Here is a 22947-nt window from a genome sequence, read left to right as displayed (position 1 = left end):
ATTAAGCAGTGCAATCTTGCATTTTTTCAAAGTAGTTTTGGAAACATTCAAATTCTATTCTTAAAATCACCTAAGGAGAGTCAATAAAAGGGTTCCTAAACCTATGCTGCCATTAAATTTGTGAAGCCATAGAGTAGATTAGGTCTCATTTACAGAGCTTTCTTTTCATCCTTACTTCGCTTACTTTCAAGTCATTACTGTTCACAGATTGCTTTAATTAGCCTACTAATCTTCCTGCTTTAGAGCAGGGGTCTAGGTTACTGCCTGTTGTTATATGGTTTATAGTCTAAGAATGATTTTTACATTTCTAAATACTTGGAAAAATTAAAAGAGTAATTCTTTGAAAGATTATAAATTGTATGAAGTTTTTTTTTGGAGTGGGGTACTGGGGATTGAATGCATAACCTTACGCTTACCAGGCAGGCACTTATACCATGAGCTTAATCTCCAGATCCCTGAAGTTTAAATTTTAGTGTCCATAACTAAAATTTTATTGGAGCAAAATCATATGTATTAGCCACTCACTTATACCACTAAAGTTATTTAAAGAGCGGTCTTTTTCAAATGCAGCTTTAAAGAGTTTTGTAAAGAGTTTAAAGAGCTTTAAAGAGCTTTTAAAGAAAATTAATTAAGTAGATCAGGATTCTTACTTTTCCCCCCAGTATAATTCTAGCATGTGCTTGTTAACTTTGTATCATAACATACATAAATTAAAAATGTTCATCTCAGCGCGGCATGGTGGCTCATGACTTTGTAACCCTACCATTTGGGAGACTGAAACAGGAGGATCACTGAGAGTTTGAGCCCAACCTGAGCTACATAGTGAGACCCTCTCTCATGAAAAATAACTCAACAAAAAACTATATCTCATGTAGTTGACTTGGCAAGAGTTATATATGTGTCAGTGTAAGTCACCTCTCCACTAAAAAATAAAAATGTATCATTTTCATACTGTATACTTTATGAAAAAGAACTAGTTATCTCTCTGTTTTTTAAAGTTTTGTCTTAAGGCAGCATTTTCCTTGTAAAGCATATGTACTTAAATTTGCAGTGACAGATTAAATAGACAAAAGAAGGATAGATGCATGATGGGAGGTTTAGTTATTCAAGTACAGGTAATACAGAATAACAAATCTTAAAATTTTTCCTTATAAATAGAATTTCTTAAATAATGGTCTCCATTGTAAGGAATGATAATATGGACCTGAGGAGACAAGCTTATGTTGTTGGCAAAGTGTTCCTGAATTTGTAATAAGATACTCAGTGTATTTTAGTTGTTGGTATTTCATTGCCAACAGAAACTCTCAGTATCTTTTTTAATAGAATGAAGAGGCAGGGAGGGGGAGAGAAAGTGCACATGGGCTGTGGGGAGCAGTATTTTTCTTTGAAGAGAATAGGTGTTTGATTTTATATTGGAAACAAATAAGAAAATTAATTTAAAATGTAAGATTAAATCATCATAACTTAATTTATTATAAAGCTTATATTCTGTAATGTAGTTACTGCTGTGGTTACTGAGTTGCACTCTTTCAAGATGCTTTTATGTGAATAAAATGAAATGTAAACATATTAACAAATTCAACAACTATTTAGTAAGTTTGGGTACAAGAGAGATGTACTGAATCATTGCCCTGGATTAAAATAGAGTTTCATCTTTATTGGTTTTGTTACTTGAGAGTTTTAGTGTCCTCACCTCTGAAATAGATTTTTACTTCAAAGGGGTTAGTTATACTATATAAAAATACTTGGTAGATATTAAGTAAGTAGTAACTATTGACTGCCTGTCTCTCCCTTCTTAGATATTATAAAGAAGAAATACTTTGAGGTTCTTTTTGTTATTTTGGATATTTATATATTAAAGTATGAGGTAGAAGTTTCTACAGGGTTTGAAAAATCTAAAAATTAAGTGTGACTTGGTCCAGTAAAATACTGAGCTTTAGCAGAAGAATCCATATAAATTACAGAATTGCTTTCCTGGATCATGAAATTGGAGAATTAAAATTCTTAATTTCAAAAGATGCAAGTCACTCATTCTGGGATGATAATGCATAGGTAAATTTTTGCCTGTCAGTTTGTTTCACATGTCAAAGGCAAAAATTTGACCTTTGTATTTTAATAATATATAATTTTGTCAACATGTCTAATGTATTTTATTCATATGTCAAAATTTATTTAGTAACAGCAGAATCAAAATAATGTTTTTTAAAAAACAATATTTAAGCTGATCTGTATTTTAAAAATATTTGCATACTACAATGAAACATATAACTGCCTGTCACTGAGTAATTTCTTTTGCAAATATGATTAATTAAATTAGTGGGATATTTTATGAAGTTGTCAAGATAATACTGGACTTAGATATGAACATTACTTACTGTAAATATATTTTTTAGACTATGCTTTTAAACTAACTATATTTTTGGAACAAACTGAATAAGCCTGTATTTGTTAGCTAAGGCCTCTAAAATAAATAATTGAAAAGATGCTTGATAAATGAATTTGTTTTTTGCTAAGCCTTATAGTAACTAATTTAAAAAAAAACTATATCAATGATAAAAATTAGTTATATGTTTAAAAAAGACAAATGCCAATACATGAGTCGTTGACAGAAATAAACAATAACACAAATAGATGGCAGCACAAGATTAGTCCTTGTTAAACCTGCTTGTACCTACTACCTCTTACTCATAAGTTAAGAATAAGCTATGAGGTTGTATAAAAGAAAGCATAAAGAAAATTGTCGAATTTTTAGTACATTTTAAACTTAGCTAATATGAAAATAAATTATAGCCATTTAGACCTCTATGTTTAAGTTTTACTTTTGTTTAAACTCATTATATATCTTTAGACGTTTTCAAAGTACTGCTTTCTATTTTACTATGCCTACTTTACTTACAATGAATAATATATTAATAACTTATAAAGTTTATGATAATAAAACCTACAGTCCTAAGGACTGGATTATTTAATGTACTTTAGAAAAATAAGCAGCTGTCATTTGTTTAGGTATTGCTTTAAATCAGAGCTTATGAATTGGAATTCAGCAAATGAACTGTAGAGTTGATAAAATTGTTTCATTGTATGCTTAGTATAGTATACTATGTATAGTGGAAGAGAAAAACACTTGAACTTTCACTGGATTTTTTAGACCAGAATGTAAACGTCCTACAAGAATAAGAGTAAGAACCATTGGTTCTTATAGAAAAAAAAATTCTCAAATACTTTAATGATCCATGTAATAAGAAATGAAAACAAATGATAGAAATACTAGTTTTAATATATAGATGGCACTAGAGAAAATATGTCAATCTCATTATCTATTTGTTTATGTTCTTGTTTTATTTTATGTAGATGGAGGGAGCGAGGAACCACCCGATCGAAGACAGTCAAGTGTAGATTCTCGGCAAGGCCGCTCTGGGCAAGGTAAAACTTTTAAAATACCAAGTATTTCCTTCTAGTCCTTAATTTGAAGACTGAAGTTTTTGTGGGTACTGTTTTAAGAATATATGCTAGTTTCTGATTTAGGGTATAAATTATAATACAGAAAATTGCTATATAATATTTATTCAAGATATAAAAATCTTAAAAATGGCTTTATTTTAAAGATAATATTAAGGTTTAAGAAATTTTGAGGCATAATGGTGTATGTCTAGGTAGCACTTTTTGAATGTAAATTTTCAGCAATATCATTTGTTGTAATTTTTTATCAGTGTATTATCTGTTGTGTTCTTTGAGAAAAAATGATAGAATTGTTGTATTATTTTAGGATCTTTCTACTAATTTTCTTTTCTTTTAATTTATTATTATAGGCTTTTGATTTAATTTTTTAAAAATGACAGTGTAAAAACATTTCATGTCAGTGAAATCTTCTGATAGCCTTTTCCTAAGCAACCTATCTGAAATTGCATGACTATTCTCCATCTCCATATTCCTTTTCTTCATAGTAATGATCATACTTGTATTTACTCCACGTATATTCTCTGTTCAAAATAGAAAGAGTATTCCATGATAACACAGCTTCTGTTTTGATTACTGACTTATCCTCCATGCCAAAAATAAACAATTGAAATGTAGGAGTCATTAAGTAAATGTTGTTAAGTTAATGAATTGATTCTTAAGGCAATGAGAATTGAGAACACAATTAATGAAAATACTTTCAGGCTATTACTTACTTACTTTGATTTCAGAAAATCTTTAGTAATAGCTAAAATAAAATAAAGTTTAATTTATAAATATGTAGTGTTTTAACCCTGTAAAAGTTCATTTATTCCATAATCTTATTCTATGTTTTCTGCAACTTGAGTTTTCCCAAGTTTTAGAGCTGTACTACTTTAATAAAAATTTTTTTTTATTTAAGAGGAAAAAGAGAAAAACACAAAACAAAACAAAGCAGTGTAAGGTTACACATAATATAGAACTACAAAAAAAACCACAAAACATAACAGTAAGAAATCACCTGTTAATAGATTACATATTATCATCTTGGAAATAGTTGCTCAAATCACAGTATCAAAGAATATAAAGTAGACATTCAAACAGAGAGACTGCAAACAGCTGTGTTCAATGATCCAAAAACATTAATATAGTCAGCTATTTAACACCCCTAAACACACTTGCTGTTATATCCGTTAGAGCTCTTTTTTTTTTTCCTCCCTCTCTTTTTTACAACAAAATTTACACATTTTGGATTTTATTACTCCTTAGTTCTTATTACTTTTTTTGGGGGGGGGAGAGAATAAAGTCAAGTATGGCGAAACAAAGCTGTAAGTCAAAACCAAGGATAGACATAGCACATGATGTGAACAGAGTACAAGGTTATTAACAATGGTTATCAACGTTGTCTCTTGTTTCCTTAAAAGGAATTGTCTATCTCATTAGATATTATAAAGTTGGACAAAACAGTAGAGAACAAGACCAATAAAACTTAGGCATTGTGAACATTACAGGACTTCCAAAGGAGACAATAGTCAAACCAGAATGGGCATCTTTGTGAATCTTATTGCCTTCAAATTAGTTGCCTATACCCTCAGACTTGCTACTATCGCACAGAATGGAACAGAGTCTAATCAGTCAAAACAAGATCGTGGGAGTATTACAGGACTTCAAAACAAGTTAATAGGAGATCCAAAAGAGTTACTATTATATATCCTAATTTTTAAAAATTTTTCCCTTAATTAAAATAAACATAAGAAATAGCTAAATAATTTTTTTAAAGAATAGTAGTTACCATAGTGTCTGTCTTTTTCCTTAAAATATTTGGATAAAACTTCATATACTATAGCTTCAAATATTTCCATATCAAGAAGCCCAGAATAAAGCCTTTCTAAATAATAAGTGAAAATTTTATAAGGCTTCAAGGCCACATAATTGGGAATCATGATTATCACATATTTTTATATATTTGAATCATTACTTACATTAGGGAAACTATTCGGTATTCATACATGCGAGATTGATTTATTTCACTTATGAGTATGGTCTCAAGCTGTGCCCATTTATTGATAAATATCTCAATGCGATCCTTCTTTATAGCTGAATAATACTCCATTGTATAGAAATACCACAACTTTTTTATCCATTCCTCAGTTGATGGACACTTGGGTTGTTTCCAAGATCTGGCGATTACATAGGTGCACATATATCCCTGTGGTATGATGCTTTCAGTTCTTCTGGGAATATGCCTAGAAGTGGAATAGCTGGAATAAATGGGATTTCCAATCCCAACTTTTTGAGAAACCTCCAGACAGACCTCCACAAAGGCTGTACCAGTCTACACTCCCACCAACAGTGCAGGAGAGTTCCTTTTTCCCCACAGCCTCTCCAGCATTTGTTATTGTTGGTTTTCTTGATCCTGGCCATTCTTTCAGGAGTGAGATGGTATCTCAGTGTGGTTTTAATTTGCATTTCTCTAATGACCAATGATGATGAGCATTTTTTCATGTATTTATTTGCCATTTGCTTTTCTTCATCTGAGAATTGCGTATTCATCTCAGATGCCCATTTTTGGATTGGATCTTTGAATTTTGCAGGTCTGAGTTTTTTTAATTCTTTATATGTTTTAGACAAGAGTCCCTTGTCTGAGAGAGAGTTCACTAAAATCTTTTCCCAGTTTGTGGGTTTTTCTTTTCACTATGCTGGAGATTTCTTTTGACATGCAGAAACTTTTTAATAAGAAGTGGTCCCAGTTATTGATTCTGGGAAGTATTTCCCGTGCAGTTTGAGTCCTGTTCATGAATTCTCTACCTACTCCTATGTCTCCAAGGTTTCTACCCAATTTGTCTTCCAATAAATTTAGCGTTTCTGTTTTAATATTCAGATCTTTGACCCATTTAGATTTTAATTTAGTACATGGTGATAGACATGGGTCTAGCTTTAGTTTTCGGCAAATGGAGAGCCAGTTTTTCCAGCACCATTTATTAAAGAGACTGTCGTTCTTCCAGTGAACCTGCTTGGCTCCTTTATCAAAGATAAGGTGGTTGAGTGTGTTTGTAGTTGTGGTTGTATCTTCTAATCTATTCCATTGATCTTCAGCTCTGTTTTGATTCCAATACCATGTTGATTTTACTACTGTTGCTTTGTAGTATAATTTCAAGTCAGGGATTGTGATGCCTCCTGCTTTGTCTTTGCTGCTTAGAATTGCTTTTGCGATTCTAGGTCTCTTCTGGTTCCAGATGAAATTTAGGAGTGATTTCTCTAGATCTATAAGGTATGTTGATGGTATTTCTATTGGGATTGCATTGAATCTGTATAAGAGTTTTGGGAGAATGGCCATCTTCACAATGTTTGTTCTTCCTATCCATGAGCAAGGGATGTCTTTCCATTTTCTGAGATCATCTTCAATTTCCTTTTTCAGTGTATTATAGTTTTCACTGTATAAGTCTTTCACTTCTTTCGTAAGAGTAATTCCTAAATATTTCATTTTTTTGCTTGCTAATGTGAATAGTCCAGTTTCCCTTATTTCCCTCTCTGTGATTTTGTTGTTTGTGTATAGGAATGCTGTTGATTTCTGAGTATTGATTTTGTATCCAGCCACATTTCTGAATTTATTTATTGTATCTAAGAGTCTTTCAATGGAGCTTAGGGGGTCTTCTATGTAGAGTATCATGTCATCTGCAAACAATGACAACTTAACTTCTTCTTTTCCTATCTTTACCCCTTTTATTTCTCTTTCTTGCCTAATTGCTCTGGCTAGTACTTCCAGTACTATATTAAATAGGAGCGGTGATAAAGGACATCCTTGTCTTGTGCCTGATTTTAAAGTAAAGGCTTTCAATTTTTGGCCATTTAGTATGATGCTGGCTGTTGGTTTGTCATAAATGGCCTTTATTATATTGAGGTAAAGACCATCTATTCCAATTTTCTGTAGAGTTTTTATCATGAATAAATGTTGGACCTTATCAAAGGCTTTTTCTGCATCTATAGAAATGATCATGTGATTCTTATTTTTGGCTTTATTGATATGGTGGATTACATTTATTGATTTGCGTATGTTGAACCATCCTTGCATTCCTGGGATGAATCCCACTTGGTCATGGTGTATAATCTTCTTGATGATTTGCTGGATCCTATTTGCCAATATTTTATTGAGGATTTTTGCATTTGTGTTCATTAGGGAGATCGGTCTATAGTTCTCTTTTTTAGTTGGGTCTTTCTCAGGTTTTGGTACTAGAGTAATATTTGCTTCCAGGAATGACTTAGGAAGGATTGCTTCCCTTTCAATTTCATTGAATAGTTTGAGGAGTGTCGGCATTAGGTCTTCTTTGTATTTCTTGTAGAATTCTGCAGTGAATCCATCTGGGCCTGGGCTCTTCTTGGTGGGTAAGGACTTAATTACATTTTCAATTTCAGTAACCGAGATTGGGTTATTGAACAATTTTACATCCTCTTGATCTAGCTTTGGAACTTCATATGCTTCTAAGAATCTGTCTATTTCTTCTGTGTTATCAAACTTTTGAGAGTAGAGGTTTTCGAAATAGGTGTTGATGATCTTCTGTATTTCTATTGGGTCTGTAGTGACTTCTCCTTTTTCATTTCTTATTGCATGAATTTGAGCTTTTTCTTCCCTTTTTTTAATAAGGTTGGCTAGGGGCTTATCGATTTTATTTATTCTTTCAAAGAACCAACTCTTTGATTTGTTGATCCTTTGGATTGTTTTCTTAGTCTCTATTGCATTGATTTCTGCTCTAATTTTTATAATTTCCTGTCTTCTTTTGGCTTTGGGCTTGACTTGCTCTTCTTTTTCTAGCTGTTTGAGGTGTAGCATCAAGTTATTTATTTGTATTCGTTCTGTTTTCCTGATGTGGGAACTCAGTGCAATAAATTTTCCTCTCAGGACGGCTTTCATTGCATCCCACAGATTCCGGTAAGTTGTATCTGCATTTTCATTTTCTTTTAGGTATTGTTTGATTTCTTCTTTAATTTCTTCTGTGACCCACTGATTACTCAAGAGTGTGTTATTCAGTTTCCATTTGTTTGTGGGATTTTTGCAGTATCTTTTATCGTTAATTTCTAATTTCAGAGCGCTGTGATCTGATAACATGCAAGGGATGATTTCAGCTCTTTTGCACTTGTTTAAATATGTTCTGTGTGCTAATATATGGTCTATTTTAGAACATGATCCATGTACTGCTGAGAAGAATGTGTATTCTGATGTTGTTGGGTGGAACATTCTGTATATGTCTATCAAACCCATTTGTTCACAGGTATGATTCAGTTCTTTTATTTCTTTACTCATTTTCTGTCTGGTCGATCTGTCCCTTGGTGTCAATGGCGTATTAAGGTCTCCTGTTACAATTGTGTTACTGATAATTTGAGTTTTCATTTCTGTTAATAATTGTTTTATATAACTGGGCGCTCTGGAGTTTGGTGCGTATATATTTAAGATAGTTATCTCTTCCTCTTGGAGTTTTCCCCTTACGAGTATGTAGTGACCTTCTTTATCCTTTATGGTCATTGTTGGTTTAAAGTTCACGTTGTTTGCAAACAGAATGGCTACTCCTGCCTTTTTTTGGATTCCTGCTGCATGAAGAATTGTTTTCCATCCTTTGACTTTCAGTCTGTGAGTATCCTTCTGGGTTAGATGGGTTTCCTGTAAACAGCATATGGTTGGATTTTGTTTCTTGATCCATTCTGTTAGTCTGTTTCTTTTGGTTGGTGCATTGAGACCATTTACATTAATGGTTATTACTGTGAAATGTTGGTTAATTGTAGGAATCTTATCTCTCTGCTGTTGCATCTTTATCTTTCTGTTCTGTTTAATTATTTGCTTTGCTTAGTGGTTTTTTCCTTTGTGTATCTAAACTGTCTTTCAATTTTTTTGCAGGGTTGGTTTGGTGTTCATGAAGTTCTTCAGCTGTTCTTTGTCATGGAAGTATCGTATTTCACCATCTATTTTAAATGATAGTTTTGCAGGATATATCAGTCTAGGTTGGAAATCATTTTGCTTAGGATCTGGAATACTTCACTCCATGCTCTTCTTGACTTTTATTGTTTGTGATGAGAAGTCTGCTGTGATTCTGATAGGTTTTCCTTTATAAGTGATCTGTCTTTTCTCTCTGACAGCTTTTAATAATGTATTCTTGTGTTGGATTTCTGGGATGGTGATTATTATATGTCTGGGTGTAGTTTTATTTTGGTTATCACTATTTGGAGTTCTGTATGCTTCACTGATCCTGATGTCAGTTTCTGATCTCATGCTTGGGAAGTTTTCAGCTATTGCTTCTCTAAATATCCTCTTGATATCCTTTATGTTGTCTCCTTCTTTTTCATTAATCCCTATCATTCTTATGTTATTCTTCTTTGCATCATCTTGCAGTTGTTGAATTGTTGTTTCCTGATTCCTTGTTATTTTTAAAAGATCTTTCCTTTCCTGTTCACTATCTGCAATCCTGTCTTCAAGGTCTGAAATTCTATTTTCACTTTCATTAAGGCGGCTTTTACAACTTTCAGTGGAGATTTTTATTTCCTGTATATCTCTGTGCATCTGCATTATGTATTCTGTTTGTTTCTTATATTGCTCATCTAGGGATTCTATCTTTTTGTTTAGTTCCTCCAATTTTTTATCTGTGTTTTCTTTAGATATATTTAGAATCTCTTTCATTTCTTTTATCATTTCTTCTTTTATCTGGGATATTATTTCGAGTTTGAATTTCTTTAAAGCTTCCTGGAGTTGCTTGTCAACTTCAGTAGCTATTGTGTTTGATATATGAGGAGGATGGGATATATTTACTTCTAAATACATTCCTCCTAGGGTTTCCTGAGATGGGCTGGAGGTTTGAGGTTGTAATTTGGTCTTTCGTTTTGTCATTTTCCTATATTTCTGTGTTTCAAGTGTTATTTGAAAGCCTCCTCAGGATCTGTTGAAAATCCCCTTCTATGTTTGCAGCTACTGAGACTCTGGCACCACTCTACCCCAGGCCATTGGGCCTGCAGAACCAATGGCCCTCCTCTGCTTGTTCAGAACTCCGTGGTTCCAGACAAGCTGGGCCTCAGGGACACTGTGCGCCCACCTGCCCCTTGGTAGATCCACAGCTCTTGAATCGCAGCCGGGTTAGGGTACTCACCACAGGCCGCAGTGCCTCAGGAGCCTGTGATCCCTCCCTGCTTGCAGAGATATCCACAGTCCTCCAGACAAAGGAAGGGCCTTCTGCGGGCACTCTGGATCCGCCCAGCTCCTCCTCTGCACGCAGATGGCTAGGCGTGGCTGGGCTGGGGGGGGGGGATAGTGTAGGCCCGCCCACCCGTTGAGCTCTGCAGACCTCCAGGTGTAGCTGGGATGGGGAGGCGGCTGTAGTGGCCTCTAACCCACTGCTCCACTTCACTGCACCCAGAAGCCTGGGGGGTTCGGAACAGTCTGAGATTTGGGCAGACTGTGCTGGCCACTCACCACAGGCCGAGGTGCCTCAGGAACCTGGGATCCCTCCCTGCTTGCAGAAATATTCACTTCTCCAGACAAAGGAAGGGGCTTCTGCAGGCACTCCGGATCCGCCCAGCTCCTCCTCTGCAGGCGGATGGCTAGGTGCGGCTGGGCACAGGTCGAGGTGCCTCAGGAACCTGGGATCCCTCCCTGCTTGCAGAAATATTCACTCCTCCAGACAAAGGAAGGGGCTTCTGCAGGCACTCCGGATCCGCCCAGCTCCTCAATAAAATTTTTATTACAGATAAAAAGAGAAATACTTGAGTTACTTTGAAAATTTTAACCTACACCAACATTTTTCATTCTTAAATATTATCCATGTATTTTAAATGTTAAGAATTTATCTACTTGCTCTTCTCTATAAACATTTTAATATAAAAAAGAAAATGATTGAATATATATAAACCCTAAAAATAAAATTAAAACAAAGTTGTAGTGATTATTGTTAAGTAATTTTCATTAAAGGTCATAGGTATATGTATGTGAAATTATTCCCATAAATATTTTCTTAAAGAGTTCAAATAGTTTTCAAATCATGAAGTATAACTGAATTTTAATAAAAAATGATAAACTTCAAAAATAAAAGCTGATTTTCATGATCCAAACACTACTACCATATAATCAGAAATTAAATCATTTTCAGATTTCATTAATAACATGTTTTTTACCTTAAGAGTTTTTTTGTAATATATATTTATTCAAAAGAAAGAAATTTAAAAACTATTTTTAATGAAATGAATTAGAAACAAATAATGTTAGGAGTAAAATATGGGTGAGCCCCTAGTTCTGCTTTGCTCATTTTAGAAACTCAGTGAGAAAAAAAAAAGGAAGAAAGAAACTAGTGAAACCTTAGTAAAGAAGACCTGGAGGGAAGATAACATCCATCTAATTTTAGAAACTAGAGAGTAAATGAAAAATCGAAAATTTAATTCCAGATTCAATAACAGCAGAAATCTATAAAACAACCTGATTTACTCTGCAGAGGTCTCAAAAAGCTGAAGAAAAGAAGTGTAAGGAAATGGAAGGTCTGAAAGGAAACTGGAAAGTCTGTTGAAGAAGTAATGGATTCCCGAGAACTCCTAAAACCTAGCTAACTAGTCAGCTGGGCAAATATTCAATTATCTCGCCCCCAGCCTTAGCAACGCCTCAAATTTATTCTTTGGAAAAGGGAGAAAACAACTCCATAGACTGGGAGATACCAAGCAAGGTTGAGGGAAACAGGAAAATTGGATATTAGCTTTTTTTCTCCTATCTTTATTCTACTGGGCTCAGGCCAGGTCTTTAAATTCCAGCCAGGAGGTTAGAAAAATCTTTTCTGAGGTATCTGCCTAAAAAGAAAGATACACAAATGTACTCATCACATTCTTTAAACAGCCCAACTAAGATTGCTTCAGGTATCAAAACTCCCACTCAGTGTTTCAGTCCTACCCTTTTAAATGTGAATGGCTAAGTAAGAATTATTAGATATTGGTAGAAACCCTCTAATGTGTGTGAAATATAGAAATTAAAGCAACTTGAAAGTTTTGTAGAGGAAATAATAGACTGCCATTATCCTCAGAGAAATAAGAAAATGCAGCCATGAAACAAAGAGACTATAAAAATATGATGTGATGACTTTTTAAAATGTCTCCTAAATATTAAAATTATAGCAAAAATCAAAGCTTCATGGAAGTATTAGAAATTAACATTGAAGGAATCTATACAATTATAACAAAAGGATCAGTGATAGAAAAAAAGCAGTGTTAAGCAATTTGCAGGAAGTATGCAGGCATTTTCATATTCAGATAGTAATAGTTTTCAAATGAGAGAGCAGAGAGAATGAGGAAATGGTCATCAACAAAATGATTCAAAAGAATTTTCTTGTACTAAGGATGCAAATTTTTCAGTTAAAAAGACTCATGTTGACCATAGGTGAGAAGAGATACAAACTAAGGCACATGCGGTACCATTTCCAACCACTGAGACCCAAGAGAACTTTCATGGGAGGTAAAAAAAAAACCTTGTCTTGTATAAAATAAGAGAAATCAGTAGGTTTTGAATTTCTTAATTGTAGCGTTAGAAATTGAAAAAAGCATCATCTTCTAACTTTTGAAGAAAATAATTTTAATTTTAGAGTTTCAAATGCATTGAAACTATTAATTAGATATAAGTTTAAAATTAAAGCCTAAAATGGTATAATATTCGAGTAGTCCTAGCTTCTCAGGAGACTGAGATAGGATATCACAAGTTTGAGGCCAGCTTAGGCAAATTTGGGAGACCCTGTTTCAAGATAAGAAATGAAATGGCTGAATATGTAGCTCAGTAATAGTGTACTTGCCAGCATGGGTGAGTGCTAAGGTTCAATCTCGAGTGTGAACCACACCCCACCAAGTAAAATTAAAATATTTTAAGACATACAGGTTGTCAGAAGCAATTTGCCTGCCTTGTATTCTTTCTTAGGAATCTTTTGGAGAATGTAGTCTATCAAAATGAGAAAGTCAGTCAAATAGAAGAAAGAAATGAACTAAAATTTAAAAAAATAATAGTAGATTGGAGACAAGAAAAATTATAATTAAGAAAACTGCAGCTTCAGGACATGAAGTTATCCAAGGTCATGATGCCTTTATTCCCTTCCAGTAAACTCATTTTAAAAAAACCCCTAACTGTATTAAAAACACAGTAATTCTATAACTTGGGCTCTTGTGCATGTCTCGTATAAATTGGGCCTATGTTTTTCACCTGTACAGAACCTGCGTTTGTCCTCTGATTGTGTGGGTTGATTAACTCTAGACTTCCACCACAAGGAAAGAGTACTATTAAATTAGGCGTTCCACACCTCTAAACTTGAAATACATGCAAATGGCTTACATTTGATATCTATGACAGATAATCTGACATTAGTAATATATATTCTAGATCACCCATCTTGAGGACATCACCAAAAACCACATAAATATTCTCATCCAAAGACTACAATGTGCTGCTCTTTTGAAAGTCTGCATTCTATTTTACCTTCTGAACTCTGGCTAGTAAATCTATCTATGCTTTTCACTAACACACCTTAAAATTCTTTCCTGTGATGTAAGTTGGGGAACCTAAAATGTGCTGCACAGATGGGGCGAGTTGAGGTCCCCATCTTCTCTTTAAGAAATCTACTTGAATCCATCTGATGAGAAAAAGGGGTTATATAGGAAAGTCAATAAAGGAGAAAAATCTTTCAGGATGACAATGTAAAGATAAGGATAGAGGACGACCAGTCCAGGTTGGAAGATGTTCAAAGTCTCCAGAAAATTCTTCAGATTGATAGAAACCTGATACAATTTTCTTTAGAAAAGTTTTATATGACTAAATGAATGGCTCAGAGTTGAGTTAATAATAAATATTTAAAATAATAAGCAACATGAAGTTCTGAACTTTTTGGAAAACAAATATTATGTAGAGAAGGTGATGTTAGTATAAGTCGTTAGTCTTTCCCTGGGGCCCACTATAGCTGACATCCATGCTGGTTACCTTGCATAGCAAACCCTATCAGTTTTTGTCAGTATGTGGTTACAAATGTTTTCATTATCTACTTGATTTAGATCTTTATGATAGGGAAACATTGTAGTAAAAGCAGGGCAGGGAAATCTGACCTGTGGCTTGTTTGTGTGTGTGTGTGTGTGTGTGTGTGTGTGTGTGGTTGATGGATTTGATTTGCTAAGAATAGAAATTAGTTTTACATCCATGTGAAATGTTGATCTTTTAAGTTTTTTAATCTTATGTTTTGTCTCCTTTTAGTATCAGGGTAGTTCTGGTCATATAAGATGAAAATTGAGATTTTTTTCTTCCTCAGCTTCCTAGGATGTTTGGTGTAGAATTGGTATTATTTGTTTTATCCTTAACTATTTGATACAGTTTTTCAGGAATTCATGTGGGCCTAGAATTTTCTTTGCTGGAAGATTTTTAAAATATAAATTCAAATTCTTTAGTACATATAGGACTATTTAAAATTACCTGACTTTTTTTCTTTCCTTCTTTTTTATGGTACTAAGAAGTAAACCCAAGGACATTCTACCCATTGACCCTAAATTGCTCAGGCTGCCCTCAAATTTGTAATCCTCCTGCCTCAGTCTCCCTGATGTTGGGATTGCAAGCATGCACCAATGTGCCTGGCTCTATTTCTTCTTGAATGTGGTTTTAATAAGTGTAGAATCTATGTTGAAGTTACTTCTCTCACACTTGATATTGGTAATATGGATTTTTTTTTCTTATAATGGTCCTTTTGGACCATGTTTTAGTCAGTTTTATAGAGCTCACAGAATTACTTTAAATATTTAGTCATTTTATATGTAACTTTTCTGTTTCATTGTACCTTTTATTATGTCTTTTTGCCTGCTTTGGGGTTTTCCTTTCCTTTCTGTACTTTAAGGTAGAAGGTGAGGTCATTGATAATTTTTTTTAATACTATATATACAAGTTTAGTACTATTTTCCTCTGTGTATTGCATTGACTGTATTTCATAGCTTTTTTTTTTTTTTTTTTTTTTTTGTCTTTTTCCTTTTTTTATCGGTACCAGGGATTGAACTCATGACTGCCTGCTTGCAAGGCAGGTGCTTATGCTGCTGAACTAAATCTCCAGCCCCTATTTCATAGCTTTTGATAAGTGATATTTTCATTAAGCTCAAAGTCCCCCTTCTTTGACTAATGTGTTGTTTAGAATATATTGACACAATATCCATTCATTTGGAGATTTTTCAGATATTTCATTGATTGTTAATTTAAATTCTTCGTGGTCAGAGAATTTTTATGAGTTGAATCATTTTAAATTTTCTAAGTCTTGTTTTATGGCCCTGGAAATGATCTATTTGAATTTAAGAGGGGTAGATAGTACTGGAGATTGAAGCCAGGGCTTTCACAGTGGGCTTACATTCTTAGCCCTTTTTAAAACTTTTTATTTATTTATGTTTTTAAGATGGGAGTTGAATCAGTTGCCCAGGCTTTTCAGGTCTTGTACCTCAGCCTTGTAGAGTGCTGGGATTATAGGCTTATACCACCATGTTCTACTGGAATAATGTTAAGTGAGCACTTAACATGAATGTGGATTATACTATTTTGGTATGAAAAGTTCTGCAAACACCAGTTTGGCTAAGTTGATAGTGTTGTTCCCGTCTTCTATATATATTCTTGGCTGATTTTCTGCTTACTTCTGTCAATTAAAGAGGAATATTGACATCTCGGATTAAGTGTGGGTTTGTCTGTTTCTCCTTGTAGTTCTCTCCCATTCTTTGAGTTATAAAGAAGAATTTGTCTGTTTCAGATTCTTGTGTCTTTAGCTATAGCTGCCATTTTTGAAATGGGCTTACCTGACGTCTTGGTTACTCTTCTCTTGTTGCTGAGGCAAATACCTGATGTCTTAAATTAGAGAAGGAAAGTTTTATTTAGCTTACTGTTTTTGGAAGTTTCAATTCACACTCAGCTGCCTCCAAGGCAGGGTGGCATGGCTAAGGGGCAACAGTTCATGTGGGCCACAAAGCAACAAGAGTGAACAGGGTAAAAGGGGGAGAAGGTATACCTCCCTACCTCCCTTATTTTGTATGTGGGCTACCTGCCCCTGGGCAGGCACAGAACTCACAGTGCCAATCCCAGTGCTAGACAGTGAACCAATCACAAATGCTGGACCCAGCCATCTCTATGATTTTGTCAGGCTTTGGGGGAACATTTAAACAAACCACAACACCTGGGGACAGGGCTAAAAGAAAGCTAAAAAGAGAAGACTTCCGGGAGAACATGGCGGATAGATAGCAGCAGCTTCGGAGGCTCTCTGAGATATCCTGCTTAGAATCCAGGAATGGGGCAGTGCGAGGAGTCCTAAGCAAGGGGAGATACACCCTGCCAACCCAGGAACGAACTAAGCTAAGAGAAACCAACTGGAAATGCAATCCCGGTGCTATAATAGGAACAGATAAAACCTCAGCGCGGAAGCTGGAACCCGTGCCATTGGAAGCCACGATTTCCATTTCTTCCTGCCGCTGCTGCATCCAAATCAGCATGGCAGGAAGAGAGATGTGCAAAAACTCAGAGTGGGAATCAGCGAACGGAGTTGAGAACGGGACTGGCAGGGAGCCTTGTATTGACCTGCGGTGAGTGAGCAGAATGGGGACCCTTCCATAGAGTAGGAGGCTTCAGCAAAGGACATACTGGGACTGGGCAGACTTGCCAGAACAGGATGCTGCCATAACTTTAGTTGCATATTCCCCTCTCAAGCGGGATTGGTGGGGAGTGCCTGGCCTGGGTGATGCCGCTGACTAAGACCCAGTAGGCTAGCCCAAACGAGGTGCCAGCGCCTGGAGGTGCATCCTAGCAGTGAAGCCTTCGGTAGATTGACCTGGAAGAGCAGGCCCAGCAGAGGCTGCCCAGGTCTGTGTCTCCCTAGTACACTGCAGTGGGTGGGAACACCTAGCCAGCGCAATTCAAACAAACTGTAACACACAAAGAGAAAAAAAAAACCTGGGCCTCCTATATTTGCTTGTATGGAAGGAACAAAAAGTATGGAAATAGGAAGCAGCAAGAAAGGGTCCTCAGTCCCCAATCCTGAGAACACTGATCCAGGAAAGGTGAATGCAAAGGAGAATGAGGAAAGAAAACATGCAATATCAGATACGGCACCAATAGACATAAAGCAATATCTCCAGAGCTTCATAGATGAGTTCAAAAGAGAAGTGTTTAATGAAATAAAGCAAGATATAAGTAGAATAGTTAGAGAAATGCTAAGCACCACCCACGAAAAAACAGATGGTGGAATGGAAGAACAGAAAAAAAGGGAAGAATTGTTTGATAGAGAAAATAGAGAAAACATAGAATACGTGAAGCAAAGAGATTACCAGGAAACTAAAAACTCTATCGAAAGCTGACATAACAGCTTGAAAGAAACTAAGGATAGATTATCTGAACTGGAGGACAGATTTGTAATGTGGGAGCATGAAATGAAAAACCTCTTAAAAATAACAAGAATAATACAAAGGCTAGAAGACTATAAGAGGATCTATAACTTAAGAATTAAGAACATAGAAGAAGTAAGGACACAAACAAATGGACTACAAAAGCTATTCACAGAAATAATCCAAGAGAATTTCCCTACTTTAGCAAATGGTAAAGATACTCAGATGTGTGAGGCATACAGGACCCCAGCTACCTACTACCCAAACAGAGCTACACCCAGGCATATAATAATCAAAATTCCAGAAATCCAATATAAGAACAGAATATTAAAAGTTGTCAGAGACAAGAAACAGATCACTTACAAGGGAACACCCATCAGAATTACAGCAGACTTCTCGGTACAAATCATCAAATCACGAGGAGCATGGGGGGAAATAAGTCAAGCTTTGAAAGATAATAATCTCCAGCCAAGATTGATATATCCTGCACAACTGTACATAGAAATTGTTGGAAAAACAAGGTGCTTCCAGGATAAAGAGGAATTAGGGGAATTTGCAAACACCAATTCAACTCTACAGAGAATACTGCAGGATATTCTAAGAAAGGAAAATATCAAGATTCTGAAAACAGTGGCAGAGCTAGGCCACAATGAATGGAGCAGAAAGCAAAATGAAGAAGACAAACTGACAACAAACGACAGAAAAAGAGCTCAACAGAAATGAGGCAGAGAAGATTGGATGTTAGGAACAGCTATTTTGGAGAAAACAAAACATCCTAATAGGTAGTGCTGATTTAGTATCATCTTGTTTTGAAGTCCCATCAAGCTTTTATTCTTCTGTCTCCATCAGTCTTAACAGGTTGTATCTTATTGGATTTTATTATATGTGATAATATAAGCATAAAATTTTATAGACAAGGAGATTATACAGAAACCATTGTTCATTTTCTGATAGTTGGTTCTAAATACCCTGTAATACTGTCATTCTCTTGAATGGGTTTACATTGTCTTGATATGTTTGGTGCTACAGTATACAAAGTTATACTCAAAGATTTCAAGGAAAGAAACACTATGGTAACTACTTTTATGTCAGGATATCTTGGGGTGAAACACTATTTTGCTTAAATGGTTATGCTTTGACCTGCGCTGTTTTGTTGTTATGCCTTCTTATCTCAATCTCCTTTTTTTATTATTTACTTTTTTATTTTTACCTTTTTAATTAAGGGAAAAATAAATAAAAAATAGCAGGATATAGTATAGTAACCTACTTTGATTTCCTATTAACTTGATTTGAAACCCTGTATTGCCCTCACCATCTTGTTTTGACTGATTTTCCCCTATTCTGCTTTGCTTAATAGTACCAAGTTCGAAAGTATAGGCAGCAATTGTTTTTTTATTTTATTTTTTTGTCTTTTTCATTTTTATCGGTACCGGGGATCGAATTCACAACCGCCTGCTTGCAAGGCAGTTGCTTATGCCGTTGAGCTAAACCTCCAGCCCCGCAACAACTGTTAAGATAATAAGATTCATTATGACGCCCATTCTCGACTATTATCTTCTTTTAAAGTCCTGTAATGTCTCCAATGCTTTGGTTTTATTCTTTACTGTTTTGTTCAATTTTATTATAACTGATGATATAGGCAATTCTTTTTAAGATAGCAAGAGGCAGTATGGTAACCATTGTTGATCACCTTGTATTTTGTTTTTATATTATCCTATTATGTCTATCCTTTTGATTTCACTAACTCTGTTCTGTTATGTCACATTTGGTTTTACTCTCTTCAAAAAAAAGTAGTAAGAACTGTGGGAGTAATAAAACCCAAAATGTGTAATCGTTATTGTACAAAAGAAAGGAAAAGAAAGTTCTCTAAAGGATATAACTGCATATATATTTAAGTGTATAAGATAGATAACTGTATTACTGAGTTTTGTTGGATCATTGAACAAAACTGTTTACAGTCTCACTGTTTGAAAGTCCACTTTATATGCTTTAATTTTGTAACTTGAACAACTATTTCTAAGATAACAATATATAATCTATTAACTAGTGATTTCCTACTGTTTATTCTTTCTGAAATTCTGTATAACTTGTACCCTTTTTCTGTTTTTTTTTTCTTTTTCTCCTTAAATTAAATTTAAAAAAAAAAACTAAAAAGAGAACAAGCTAGGAAATTTCCCCTACTCTCTCAATCTCATATAGAGGTCCCACTTTTCTACTTTCTAACTAAAAACGAAAGAGTTACCTTGTATTCTTTTTTGTTTGTTCTTGGTATATAGTTTTAGTATTTAGATTCAGGGTAGAAATTTTCAGGACATAAAAAACAACAGAAAACTTATCACTGCATGATGATGTTTCAAATTCTAGTTTTCTTTCATAGTTTACTTCCTATGTCCTTGGATTGCTGCCGTATTCTTAACAAGGTTTTCAGTAATATTCAGGGGCTTTAGTTACATTTGATGAAGGTAGAATACGCTTGCTCCATCTTAAATTAGACCCAAAGCTCTTTCAATTTTATTATATAATAATACTGTTTGCCTGTCTTGGAGCAGTCGTACTTAAAATATGGAATAATTATTAGGAGACTACAAATATCAATCAAATAAGACTGATGCTAATTCATTCAGAACAGATATTAATTCTATACAACTAATATCCCCAAATAAGTGCATGCCACCTACCAATTTGCTCTGATTGTGGCTTCAGTTTCTATTTGATTTTTTTTTCTTATAACAATAGAGGACATGTAAGGTATCTGGTTGAGTATTCCAGTGTCTTTATCTTTTCTCCTTTGTGTGTTAATCAACTGTGTTGGTTTCTGATTTGTTTCACAGTGTATTCTGCACTTGATCTTCCCAAAAGGCTGAGAAGCGATGGTATAGTGTATTCTGATGCAATACTTATTGCTCCAGTGTAAGGGCAGAGACCTCTGATGTTTTCTGCTTATCGTATTGCATACAGGAGATGACCTGATATTTATACTCTTATTGTTTAGGTTGCTTTTCCTAGGTGCGTCTCTTGCTTCTGTCCTTAAACAAAATCCTGGAAACATTCTATATCACAATCACCGTCCTGCAAATGTTCTGGGATACAATTACTCAATCAAATTACAATTAGTTTTTATATTCCCAGGTTGTCTTAATATTTCTCCTCAAGTTTAGCATTTTGTTTTATTTCATAGTGCTTTAAAAATTTCTTCCTTATAAAATGAATTTTGTCCTTTCTATACTGCTGTGTTGTTTCTTTCTTTCTTTCTTTTTTTTTTTGGTACCAGGGATCAAACTCACAACCACATGCTTGCAAGGCAGGCGCTTATGCCGCTGAGCTAAATCCACAGCCCCTGCTGTGTTGTTTCTAAAAACATTTTTTTCAGCACCAGAATGGAGCCCAGGGCCTTCATACTGAGCTACATCCCTGGTCCTATTTTATTTTCATTTTTAAAAATTCTGGGTTTTATGTTTGTTTGTTTTTGACACAGAGCTTTGCTCACACTGGAAGTTCTGGCTAGCTTTGAACTCACTACATAGCCCACACTGACTTCAGACTCTTGGCATTCATCCTGCTTGAGCCTCCTGCATGCTGGGATTGCAGGCATGCATCATCATGCATGGCTATGTTGTTTCCAAATTGCCATCATTTATTATAACAAGTATTACTCTGAACTATTGTTACTTCTTTCCTTTACTATTACAGTGGCATACTAACCTATCCTGCTATTTCCATTTTTACTTACAAGTGGTCTGTTGTTTCCACTGGATAGCAATAATGCTCTTTTTAAACAAATTGCATAATATATTTCCACAAAATTGGAAAAACACTTTAGTGGCTCCTTACATTGCGAATAAGCTCCAGAGCTATTGTTTTGACAAAGGAGACGTATCCTTTCACTGGAGAAAAGATGGCCTCTTTAATAAATGGTGCTTGGAAAACTGGCTATCCACATGCTAAATGTTGAATCTAGATTGATATCTCTATGCACTAAACTAAAATCAAAATGGACCATAGATCTAAACATTAGAATAGGAATACAATGCTGGAAGACAAAGTAGATAAAACTCTTGAAGACATAGGCATAGGCAAAGACTTTTTGAATGAAATCCTTGTTGGACAGAAAATACAAGAGTCCACAAATTAGATCACATCATATTGAAAAGATTCTCACACTAAAGGAAACTAACAGTGAAGAGGCAACCTACAGAACGGGGGAAAAAGTTTGCTGGCTAGCTACTGAGATAAAGGACTAATACCTAGAATATGTAAAGAACTCAAAAAAGATCCCCCCCACTTGAAAATTCAGTTAAAAAATAGGCATCTGAAATGAATAAATACTTCATAGATGAAGAAATACAAATGAAACACATGAAAAAATGGTCAACATTACTGGCCATTGGAGAAATGCAAATTAAGTCAGCACTGAGTTTTTATCTCAGTTCTGAAAGAATGACTGCCATCAAGAAATCAGTTAATAACAAATGCAGGCGAGAGTAGGGGGCAAAAAGGAACACTTCTCCATTGTTGGTGGGACTGTAAACTGATAAAACTACTATGGAAATAAACATGCAAATTCCTCAAAAAGCTAATTTCCAAAAAAGAGTTAAAGACATCATACTACAGTGGTGTATGTATACCCATTTATAGCAGCACAATTCCTAATAGCTAAATCCTGGAAGCAGTATGTGTATCACCAGATGATTGGGTTAAAAATTTTTATGTATATATATATTGGAGTACTACTCTGACATAAATAAGGATAAATTTAAGCTGATTATGGTGAGGTGTGCGTAATCCCAGCGTTTGAGAGGCTGAAGTACGAGGATCACTATGAGCTTAAAGCCAGCCTGAACTATGTTGTAAGTTCAAGGCCAGCCTGAACTGCATACTGAGACCCTATTTCACAAAGCCAAAAAATAAAAGACAAACAGAGAATAAATTTGAGTCACCTAGAGAAAAATGGATTTACTTTAAGATGGAACTATTAAGTGAAATAACTCAGATAAGAAGCTTAAATATTGCATGTTTCTCTTATATGAAAATCTCTTTATCTATGTTATCTATCTATGTAAAGTATGAGATAAAAAGTAATAGGAAAAAAGAGAAAGAAAAAAAGGTATTATAATCCAGTGCAAATGATGTATTGAA

The 22947-nt window shown here is 34.8% G+C and overlaps 1 protein-coding gene across 10 annotated transcripts in view; it reads left to right on the top strand.

Annotated features, from left to right (window-relative positions):
* Tanc2 (tetratricopeptide repeat, ankyrin repeat and coiled-coil containing 2) overlaps positions 1-22947 on the top strand; it is a 463309-nt gene that overhangs the window by 112585 nt on the left and 327777 nt on the right. For all 10 annotated transcript variants that reach the window (XM_063242114.1, XM_063242113.1, XM_063242108.1 and 7 more), the window contains one exon: positions 3352-3423. In XM_063242114.1, coding sequence (XP_063098184.1) covers positions 3352-3423 — 72 coding nt within the window. The remainder of the gene's footprint in view (positions 1-3351; positions 3424-22947) is intronic.

Source organism: Cavia porcellus, unplaced genomic scaffold, assembly GCF_034190915.1.
Source record: "Cavia porcellus strain 051 isolate PalLab524CR breed Dunkin Hartley unplaced genomic scaffold, mCavPor4.1 scaffold_32, whole genome shotgun sequence".
NCBI lineage: Eukaryota > Metazoa > Chordata > Mammalia > Rodentia > Caviidae > Cavia > Cavia porcellus.
The sequence above is the reverse complement of the archived record's forward strand: the minus strand, read 5'-3'. Positions and strand labels throughout refer to the sequence as shown.